Below are 10,390 nucleotides of genomic sequence, written 5' to 3' on the forward strand. Positions count from 1 at the left end.
GATGAAAATCAGAGAAGATGGTCATCAGGAAAACCATCACGGAAACTAGCAAAGATCTCTGCTTCTTGGCTACCATGGCCTGATAATGCAATCGTTTCCTGATTGATGAGGAAATGAACTCAGACGAATGCAGCCAAATACTCTTCTGGGGAGCTGTGGTGTTTCACAGCCCTAAAGCCACGTAACAAAAACACAAACACAAAACTCCAAACACTTTTAAACTATCCAAATAAACTGAAAGTACCAAAAAGTTGAGTAGGGACAGAAGCCTTTCAACATTTAATAAAAAACATAGACTCAGAATATAATGCCCCAAATGTCACAAATCACATAATCCAGGCAAAGATCTGTTAGCGTCTTCTTAATCCCTCGTGGCCGGTGGAGGGACATTCAGTCAAGGGGTATTTCACAGTGGGAAGAGGAAGAGTCCAGGGTCTTCCCAGGAGAAACAAATCCTGCATTACATTACATTGAAGTTTTGCATTTTCCCACATGACTGAATATTTTTGAAAACAAATTTTTAACGAATTCAAAATATTCAGTAAAAATATTCAATCATTTGAATTTACCATTTTTTTCAATTTTTTAAAATGTTTATTTATTTTTGGCAGAGAGACAGAGCATGAGCTGGGGAGGGGCAGAGAGAGAGGGAGACATAGAATATGAAACAGGTTCCAGGCTCCAAGCTGTCAGTACAGAGCCCGACGCGGGGTTCCAACTCACGGGCAGCAAGATCATGACCTGAGCTGAAGTCGGACGCTCAACCGACTGAGCCACCCAGGCGACCCTGAATTTACCATTTAAACTTTGTTCCATGACTGGGATTCCAAGTTTTCCATTATTAACAATGCTGAGATTAAAATCCTTGTTCATGAATCTTTGTGTAAGACGTAATCAGAGACATAATCTCTGATTATGTTTTTCAGGCAAATTGCTAGAAAGAGTTTGCTCGAGGCAGCGATTCACCATACCCTCCGAAGCCAGGAGGGCTATAAGCCTCAGGCTGCTGTTGTGCCTGTCTCCTGTCCTTCTGACCTGTTTTCTCTTCTCTAGCCAGTCTCTCAGCTGGCAAGACTTTGTGTTGAGCAGGCTGTAGGTTTTTGACTTCCTACTGGTTTGGGTACGGCCCTTGTGGCTGGGAGTTGCTCATGCAGAACTGTGATGCTATCCCCCCCTTATCTGCTCCAGCTCTCTGTTCTGCATCAGGGAGTGAGAGACAATCTTCTCTGCATCTCAGATTGAAGCCCCGCAGATGGTAGATCTCCTCTTATCGAGGTGGACTGCGAGGAGGGCCCTGTGTGGAAGCAACTATCTTCCCTGCATCACGTATCTAAACCGGTGGTTCTCACTGAGGATGATTCCTGCTCCCCTGCCCCTTGGAGAACACTTGGCAATGCCCTGAGACATGTCTGGTTGGCACAACTTAGTGGAGGGGCGCTATTCCTGGGACCTGGTGGGGAGAGATCAGGGATGCCCTAAATATCCTACGTCTTTGCCTGTGATTCACAATGTTCTTAGTGATTCTGGATATTACTGAAGATAAATTCGAATCAGTATAGAGTTGATGATTACAGCAAGGATCTGGCATAACATCTTGTTTAAGTTGGAAATAAGGATCCTGTCTCTCCAGGGATTCCCTTTCTCTTCTTTCTTTCCCTAATTTTTCTTCATTATTTCCTCTCTGTATGTCACACTCACACCCCCCCCCCCAGACCCCCCCCACCTGCTCCCACACACCCTGACCATTTCCAAGGCTTGTAGGCTGCCTAGGCTGGAGGCCAGTTGCATTGTGCCAAGAGAAGAGAGCATCAGAGAGAAGACACATCCTCACGTCTGAAAGCTGGGTCTTTATTGAGGTTTACTGAGGATTCTGTGACCTGGAGGGGCCCTCGTGGGTCTGAGGGATGCGGCAGGGCCTCAGCAGAGATCAGAGGCAACTCGAAAGTGAGTGGCACAGAAAGCCTGCCCAGGTCTGGTTCCAGATTTCCCCTCAGGCTGGCCCAGGCTCCATCCAGGCTTAATTCTGCTTCAGGACCTCATTGATCCAGGGCCGGTAGTGGGAGATCCGGATGAAGACAACAGGGGGCTTTGCATTCTTCCGTCCATGGGAGACGATGCCCTGAGCCACCCCAGCACACAGAAGAGGGCCCCCTGAATCTCCCTGTGGGGCAGAGAGAGAGAGAGAGAGAGAGAGAGAGAGGGAGAGAGAACACAGAAGGTGAGCTGGGAAGTCGTCTACTCCCAGTGAGACCTGGGGTCAGACCAAGCAGCCCTGGTTCCTCATGGGGTTATACATCTTGGTGTGATGCCCCTTTTCTGTTTCCTCCTGGCCACCTCATGTGCCCTGTGCAGCGGCCTGGGAGGGGTGCCCAGAGACTGCACTGGGCCATGGGTGGGGGAGGGGCAGGGAATGGATCTGCAGAGGGGTGATTCCAGTTCCTTAGGCCCATGATCTGAAACCCTGTCGCTGGCTGACAACCTTCCCACCCATCTCCTTCCACAAGACATCTGGGCCCCGAACAGTGACTTGTAGAAAAGAACCCTCCTCCGAGGATCACCTCAAATGCAGATGTTGTCTTCCTGGGATTGCCAACACACAATTGGAGGTTGTGGTCGAAAGTTCTGTAGTGTCTGCAGGCTTGGGGATTCATGAGCCTCTGCTTCACCTCTTGCAGAGTATCAGAGCCTGGTTCATTCAGTTGTGTTTTTCCCCAGCCAGCCACCCGGCACATTCTCCCGGGTGGGATGATGTTGAACTGGGGCGGAAGGGGGAGCGTCCCCACGGCCAGGGTCAGGTTAGCTTTCTCCTTCAACTGTGGAGGGCATGAGGGGCTGTCAGTGCTAGAAATGGGTGACAGGGCAGTTGGAGGAAATCAGGGAAGGACAGGGCAAACTGTTTTGCATTAGAACTACATCCAGTGGCACGAGTCAGTGGGGTTGGAGTCCAGAGGCAGGTTGGGGACATTTTAGGGCAATGGAGACCTGAAGGAGAAAACTAAGAGAACAGAAAGTGGGAAATGTGGAGAAAGAAGTTATTACCTTCAGTAACATGATGTCATGGAGAAGAGCACTATCATCATATTTTGGGTGAGGAAATTGTTTTATGACCTCAAGCTTCTGCCATGTGTCTTCTTTCTTTTGTATGTTATGGGCTCCAAGGGTGACCATTATGGACCTATTGTGAGGGAGAAGGAAGGACCAGGAGAAACTGTGATGGTCTGAGGTTTCTCCTGCGATGTTCCCATTCTGAGAAAAGAGGACTAGAGTCTATCACGGGGGTCACTGGACTCTACTCACCCCTCTTTCCCTGGACCACTTGTAGCATTTGGGGTGGGGGCTCATATTTTACTCAGGGAATAGCTTTCTCAGGGAACATGGACAATTTCCAGGACCCTCAGGAATTCCTGGAGACTGAGTAGGCCATGGAGGACCCAGGGGACAGGATTAGCACTTCCTAATTTAGGGAGCCCTGTGTGAGGGCCAGAGATATCAGAGGAAAGGAGGAGTTGAGGTGGTGGGATCCCTGGTGGACCCTGTTGTCTGCCTCCCTGGAAAGATGGCTCAAGTCCCTGAGAACTAAAGGCCAGTGTTCTTGGAAAGGGCTTAGAGGAAGTGGCCTGGAAAACTGGGTGGGTTGGGAGAGGGAAGCTACTTTTAGAGGAGGGACTTTTGGATAGGGCCTCCTTTTCCTCTCTGTAGGGGAGCCGAGCTCACGGTGATTGAAGATCAGGGCATCTCATCAATTATGGGACCAAGTTCCATAAGTTCAAGTCTTGCCTCTCCCAGCCCCAGGAGCCTCAGACCACCCAAGGGTACATCCTTGGCTGCCACCCTAGCTGTTAATCTCTAGAAGGGAGATAAATGGGACCCTGCTGTGTCACCTTCCTGCACAGTGAGCAGCCGTCAGCACAAAGTTCCGTCTTATCAGGAAACCACCGCAAGATGCCAGTCTATTCTGGAGAGTGACAATTTCCAGGTGGGCCATGTAAGGGCGGGAGTGTGGCTTGCACTCTGTGCCCCCGATGATCTCTCCTGGAACAGAGATCCCCAGGGCTTGAACACAGAGAATGCATAGGCTGAGCTAAAGTTGAGAGGGGCTTCTCTCTAATCTCATCCTCACTGTGTACTCTGCCTGTTGCCCCCTCAGGAGGCTCGGGTATCTGGTGTCCCCACCCACAACCTCTCACATAAATTCTCACTCCTTCTTCCAGGTACAACAGCCAATCTGGCCTCAGATGCCATTCAGGCATTTTTCACCTCGGATTTCCCCCACTGCCATTGTGCCTGGGACCTCAATGCTCCTCTTCCACTGGGCTCCAAACCTTGAGGGCAGTGTCAGAGAATGGCCACATTACGAGGTAAAGTGTAGCCCCGAAGCTCAGAAGATGAAGAGAACATAGGACCTCCTACCCAATATCTCACCTTAAGTCATGAGAAGATGCCCCTTCTTCCTCCCACCTGTTGGGGCTTTCCCCTAGTCAGTGGGGTTCCTTGTCCCTGGGAACTACCATAGGCTGCAGAGACTGGGGGGGTGGGGGAGGCATATCCCAAGTGGAACTTCACCCTGGATTCCTGCAGAGAGATCCTGCGATCTTGTTTAAGAGTCAGCTATATTCAGACTAAACTGTGTTGGGGGCTGATACTGCAGCTTCCAGAGGGAAGGACTCACCAGCTTCAGCTCTGGAGCAGAGGAGAAGGAGCGGCAGGGCGAGAGGAAGACAATGCATCTTCTCAGAGAGGCTGCCCGGGCAGATGCTGCTTCTGTTTTCCGGCTTGGGTTTTATAACTCCAGCGATGAGCGAAGGGCTGGGCTGGTAACCATAGGAACTGTGTGGTCATGTTTTCTTCTCCCATCCTAAACTGGTGATCTTTCTGATCAGAAGTTTCCCCCAAGTTACCCTCCGTTTTGCTGGAGGTGAAGTGAAGGTCTGACCCTCAAGTTTTGGCTTCCAGGATGAGCTTTCAACCATGGTGCCTTATCTGGTGAGGGGAGGTGGAGGGATTGTGTCTTTCGCAGTCAGGGCAGCTGGTTTCAGGCTCATCAGAAACACGGGTGGGGAGAGTCCTTACACAGAGCATCCAGAAACACATGCACTTTTATGGCCCACAATAGGAAGTGCATTTTAAAAAAGGGACCCAGTAGCCATATATATACATGTGTGACTACATGAGCACAAACATACACACGTACAAATGAATCAAAAGTTTCGGGAAACAATATTTATCCTTGTCACGTGCAATGCTTTCAGTTTCCATTCATTCCATTCCACTCCGTATTTTTTATTTAAAAAATTTTAAATGTTTATTTATTTTGAGAGAGAGAGAGAGAGAGAGAGAGCGAGCAGGGGAGAGGCAGAGAGAGGGAGAGAGAACCCAAGCAGGCTCTACACTCACAGTGCAGAGCCTGATGTGGGGCTTGATCCCACAAAACTCGAGATCATGACCTGAGCTGAAATCAAGAGTTGGACACTCAGGGGCTCCTGGGTGGCTTGGTTGGTTAAGCGTCCGACTTCGGCTCAGGTCATGATCTCACGGTCCGTGAGTTCGAGCCCCGCGTCGGGCTCTGTGCTGACAGCTCAGAGCCTGGAGCCTGTTTTGGATTCTGTGTCTCCCTCTCTCTCTGCTCCTCCCCTGTTCATGCTCTGTTTCTCTCTGTCTCAAAAAAATAGATAAACGTTAAAAAAAAATTTAAAAAAAAAAAAAAGAAGAGTTGGACACTCTGGGCGCCTGGGTGGCTTGGTCGGTTAAGCGTCCGACTTCGGCTCAGGTCATGATCTCCCGGCCCGTGAGTTTGAGCCCCGCGTCAAGCTCTGTGCTGACCGCTCAGAGCCTGCAGCCTGTTTCGGATTCTGTGTCTCCCTCTCTCTCTGCCCCTCCCCTGTTCATGCTCTGTCTCTCTCTGTCTCCAAAATAAACGTTGAAAAAAAAAAAGAGTTGGACACTCAATTCACTGAGCCACCCAGGTGCCCCATCTACTCCATATTAAAATATGGACAGCACCCCACTTAAAGGGTGAACACCTACAATTTGAAAACCATTGATCTGGTCTCTCTCATCCTCTGAACCAGATGTTCATAGGCAGAAGAAAGATCTATGGAGTGTAGATGGGGAAGGGAACATACCCAATGGTAGGGTTTTATACACATTATCACAAGAGCACGTGGGATTGGAATTAGCATTTTTTGAGAGCTTATGCATCATTTATTGTCCGAACTCTTGATATATTTGCATAACAACCCTGTGAAGTATGTATGATTAGCTCAGTTTTATGGATTGGCTATTGAGGCTTCTAGTTTAGAAATAGATTTTTCTTATTCCAAATCAAGGGCCCTCTCTGCCCTACCACCAAAGAGAAACAGAGAAATAGAGTCCCACCAATGGGGACGTAGATGTAGAAGAATGGTTTGCCCTGGGAGCCTGGGGTTTCCTACTCTCTCATTATTATTCAAACTTGTTTTGCTGAAATAGAATGTACACAGATGTCAGTATCTGAGGTTTTACTCTTTTTATTCTTCAGAAAATACCATTACTGTCACTTTACAGATGTAGGACTGAGGCTCAGACACATTAACATGACCAAGATCACACAACTCATAACTACCACAACCAAGTTTCAAGTACATACTTGCTGTTTTCCCCAGACTTGGAGAAGCAGGGAGTCCAGGGAAGAGTTGGGTAACAGGGTGGAGTGTCATTTCTCTTGGAGACTGAGAAGCCATTTAATTCAGAGATGGGTAAGCACAGGGGAAAAATATCTTCCCCAAATCATTCTACCATGCCCTTGGTCTCAGCTTGGGTTTGTGACTGGGGTGGTTCATTCCTTAGTAAATACTGGTTAGGTCCTCAGTTGTCCTCAGCTCTGACCCTCTCTAGAATAATTACACCTACACGTATTTGTAGTCCCTGTACAATTTTTTTTGTAAAATTTTTTGATGAATCCCTGTACTAATTTTTTCTCACTCTCTTTATCTGCCAGATAAAATACAGAATGCGCAGTTAAATTTGTATTTCAGATGAATACCAAATCATTTTTTAAGTATATCTCAATATCAAATGAGACATACTTATACTAAAATAAATTGTCAATCTGAAATTCAAATGTATCTGGGAGTCCTGCATTTTTATTTGCTAAAGATGGCAAACTTACTCTGGGCATTCTACCATCAGCAGAACAGAAGAGAATCTGGACCTGGAGAAGTCCTATCCTGTGGCCCTGCACCAGTTGGACCCAAAATCCGAGAGGTAAGCAAATGAAACATTTCTATTTTTCACTCATGTAATGAGAAGTTGAGGGGTAGGTAGTCCAGGACTTGTGTGATAGTTCCACAGCATCAGTAAAGACCTGGTTCACCAACATTCAATTTTTGTTTCACCTGTACTGGCTGAGGGCAAGAGAATGGAATAGGTATAAGCTCTGGTCAAGTGCCAATTTCAGAAATAAAGTTGGCACTATCTGCCCGTATTTTCCATATTTTCTTCCTTGTGCTGTCATGTGTGTTTGCATATTTGAACTGATTTCCTTTTTCTCTCTCCTCTGCCCTCCTTCTGCTATTTTGTATATAGTATGTTGTTGGTGGTGAACCTTCGGTTTAGTCCACGGTTTGTAGAATATCACTTTGGGAGTCTGACTAGATTAGAGGTGGCATGGGTATCACCTAGAGATCCTGTACTTGGAGTTGAAAGCAGTAACTGATGAGACTGGATTATATCAGTTCTGGGGAGAGTCAAGCCTCATTTTTCTTTGTACGGGAGATAGGGAGGATTACGTTCAATGAGAGCACTTTTGTTTTAGGGAGGTTAGGTACGGAGAAGGAGTGTGTGGCAGCTACGTGATGGCTTGTAGGAGACATTTGCCATGTATGGTGGGTCCTTAGTGTCTTTTGAACACCCTTCCCATATCAGAGGAATTCCCAGCTATGCTTCTTGCTTTCCTAAGGTGGAATCCATAAACTTCCTTTCTCAGATTCTTTTGCATCTAGGCCTCAATCTTATGACTGAGACTCTACCAATCAGTTGAGTAGGTATAAAACTTGATTTAGAAAGGTGTAATCAGAGGGAGCAGGCATCGTGTGGAATTAATTTTTCCAGTGAGGGTGAGTGGCCGAGGGGTCTGTTTTTTGGGGAAAAATGAGCTGTGGGTCAGCTGTCTGGTGCTGCCTGAGGGCCAAGCCAATGGGCTGTGACGCCTTTGCTGAACAGTTCTGTGCTGTAGTTCAACGTCGTTTCCCTGGCTACATCGCCTCTATATCTGATTCCACAGCATGTGAGGAAGATGGTGACTCTGCATAAGGAAGAATTTGCTAATAATCTGTTGTTACAACACGAATGTGTGGGGAGGGGAGGCAAGTGATTTCCCCATTGCCTGAGATATTAAAGTAGAGGTTGGACAGAGTCTTGTTTAAGATTCACAGTGAGTGGGAAGGAAAAGGTTGGGCCGACTATAAAAACAAAACACTGGCATTTAGTGACGGCAATGTTCCTGGGCCACTATAATGCAGAGGGATCATCCCTCCTCTGAGTTCCTGAAGCATTTATCATCAGTGCCATTATTCACTTTGACATTCAAGGCACATGGCCGGCTTTGCAGTTAGATGGGAGAACTTGAATCCTTCTGCCACTTAGCTATCTGTCTGACCTTAGCAAAGTTCCTTAAGTTCTCAGCTTTAGTTACTACCTTTGTAAAATACAAAGAATGACATGAAACAGGGTTTTTGGAGAATTAAATATGGTGCTAAATGAAAAATGCCACATGGTTGGTCTTTAATAAACACTGATTTGGTCCCCTTTTGTTATATCTTGTGTGGTCATATAACGGTTTGATGGGCAAATGGTGCATATGTCCTCCTGGAGGCTGTTTATCTTTCCCTCTAAATTCTCCTAAACATATTACAGATTAATCAGATTTACCAGACTTGAGTCATGTCCTGCTTTGTACACCATCTTGTTTTATTTGTTGAACTTTAAGTTGCCAGGGTGTTTCTTAACCTTGTTCTCTGAGTAATAGCTGTGTCTTTTTGGATTGAGCATGTGACTGAAGTGGGTTTAACCCTCAAATTGCCATGCAGGACTAGAACAGCTGTAAACGTTGACCCATGTTGCAAGAAGAAATACTCTTGTAAGAAATACTATGGAGAGGGACACCTGATGGCACGGGCTTGTGCTTTCTTGCCTCCAATTGAGATAGCAGTGCAATGGAGAAGGGACAGTAAGTACATTCTTCATGGCATTGGCCATATTTTCCCGAAGCAGGCTGGAGCTCACTCTGTGCTTGCCCTTGCAATAGCTGATGTTTCTGAAAGACCAAGTTTTTCTGAACTTAACTGCTACTGGTTTACATTCAATATCTGCCGAGTAATTTGCAAGGATATATAAGCTGATACAGGTTCGTGTATCTGGGCCTGTAGCCCTACCACACTAGTTCCTTTTTTTTAAATTTTATTTTTAATTTGTTAAAATTTACATCCAAATTAGTTAGCATATAGTGCAACAATGATTTCAGGAGTAGATTGCTTAGTGCCCCTTACTCATTTAGCCCATTCCCTCTCCCACAACACCTCCAGTAACCCTCAGTTTGTTCTCCATATTTATGAGCCTCTTATGCTTTGTCCCCCTCCCTGTTTTTATATTATTTTTGTTTCCCTTCCCTTATGTTCATCTGTTTTGTCTCTTAGAGTCCTCATATGAGTGAAGTCATATGATTTTTGTCTTTTTCTGACTGACTGATTTCACTTGGCATAATACCCTCCAGTTCCACCCACGTAGTTGCAAATGGCAAGATTTCATTCTTTTTGATTGCCGAGTAATACTCCATTGTATATATATACCACATCTTCTTTATCCATTCATCCATCGATGGACATTTGGGCTCTTTGCATACTTTGGCTATTGTTGATAGTGCTGCTATAAACATGGGGGTGCATGTGTCCCTTCAAAACAGCACACCTGTATCCCTTGGATAAATGCCTAGCAGTGCAATTACTGGGTCATAGGGTAGTTCTAGTTTTAGTTTTTTGAGGAACCTCCATGCTGTTTTCCAGAGTGGCTGCACCAGCTTGCATTCCCACCAACAATGCAAGAGAGATCCTCTTTCTCCGCATCCTCGCCAACATCTGCTGTTGCCTGAGTTGTTAATGTTAGCCATTCTGACAGGTGTAAGGTGGTATCTCATTGTGGTTTTTATTTGTATTTCCCTGATGATGAGTGATGTTGAGCATTTCTTTATGTGTCGGTTGGCCATCTGGATGTCTTTTTTGGAGAAGTGTCTATTCATGTCTTTTGCCCATTTTTTCATGGGATTATTTGATTTTTGGGTGTTGAGTTTGATCAGTTCTTTATAGATTTTGGATACTAACCCTTTATCTGATGTGTCATTTGCAAATATCTTCTCCCA

At 46.1% G+C, this 10,390-nt stretch overlaps 1 protein-coding gene across 3 annotated transcripts; it reads right to left on the minus strand.

The window, feature by feature from the left end:
- Positions 1–1,832: 1,832 nt before the first annotated feature.
- Positions 1,833–4,789, minus strand: LOC132669490 (chymase). Of its 3 annotated transcripts, XM_060619391.3 has the most exons (6): positions 4,626–4,778; positions 4,258–4,309; positions 3,882–4,032; positions 3,040–3,175; positions 2,559–2,813; positions 1,833–2,161 (listed from the first exon to the last, which is right to left on the minus strand). In XM_060619391.3, the coding sequence occupies exons 1-6, from the start codon at positions 4,725–4,727 to the stop codon at positions 2,018–2,020; spliced, it is 840 nt and encodes a 279-aa protein (XP_060475374.1). In that variant the 5' UTR covers positions 4,728–4,778; the 3' UTR covers positions 1,833–2,017. The 3 variants fall into 3 exon arrangements, with proteins under 3 accessions (XP_060475374.1, XP_060475371.1, XP_060475372.1); XM_060619388.3 differs by lacking the exon at positions 4,258–4,309 and having other exon boundaries at positions 4,670–4,789; XM_060619389.3 differs by having other exon boundaries at positions 4,258–4,658.
- Between the last annotated feature and the right edge of the window lie 5,601 nt (positions 4,790–10,390).

This window comes from Panthera onca, chromosome B3 (assembly GCF_046562875.1).
Source record: "Panthera onca isolate mPanOnc1 chromosome B3, mPanOnc1 haplotype 2, whole genome shotgun sequence".
Lineage (NCBI taxonomy): Eukaryota > Metazoa > Chordata > Mammalia > Carnivora > Felidae > Panthera > Panthera onca.

Bases quoted from the DNA above. Each gene is read 5' to 3' on its own strand.
- LOC132669490 (XM_060619391.3), bottom strand. From the start codon at position 4,727: ATGCATTGTCTTCCTCTCGCCCTGCCGCTCCTTCTCCTCTGCTCCAGA. The intron at 4,310-4,625 runs GTTTAGTCTGAA...TTTGGAGCCCAG, and splicing joins CAGTATCAGCCCCCAACACA to TGGAAGAGGAGCATTGAGGT. The intron at 2,814-3,039 runs GTAATAACTTCT...TGCCCTCCACAG, and splicing joins ATGACATCATGTTACTGAAG to TTGAAGGAGAAAGCTAACCT.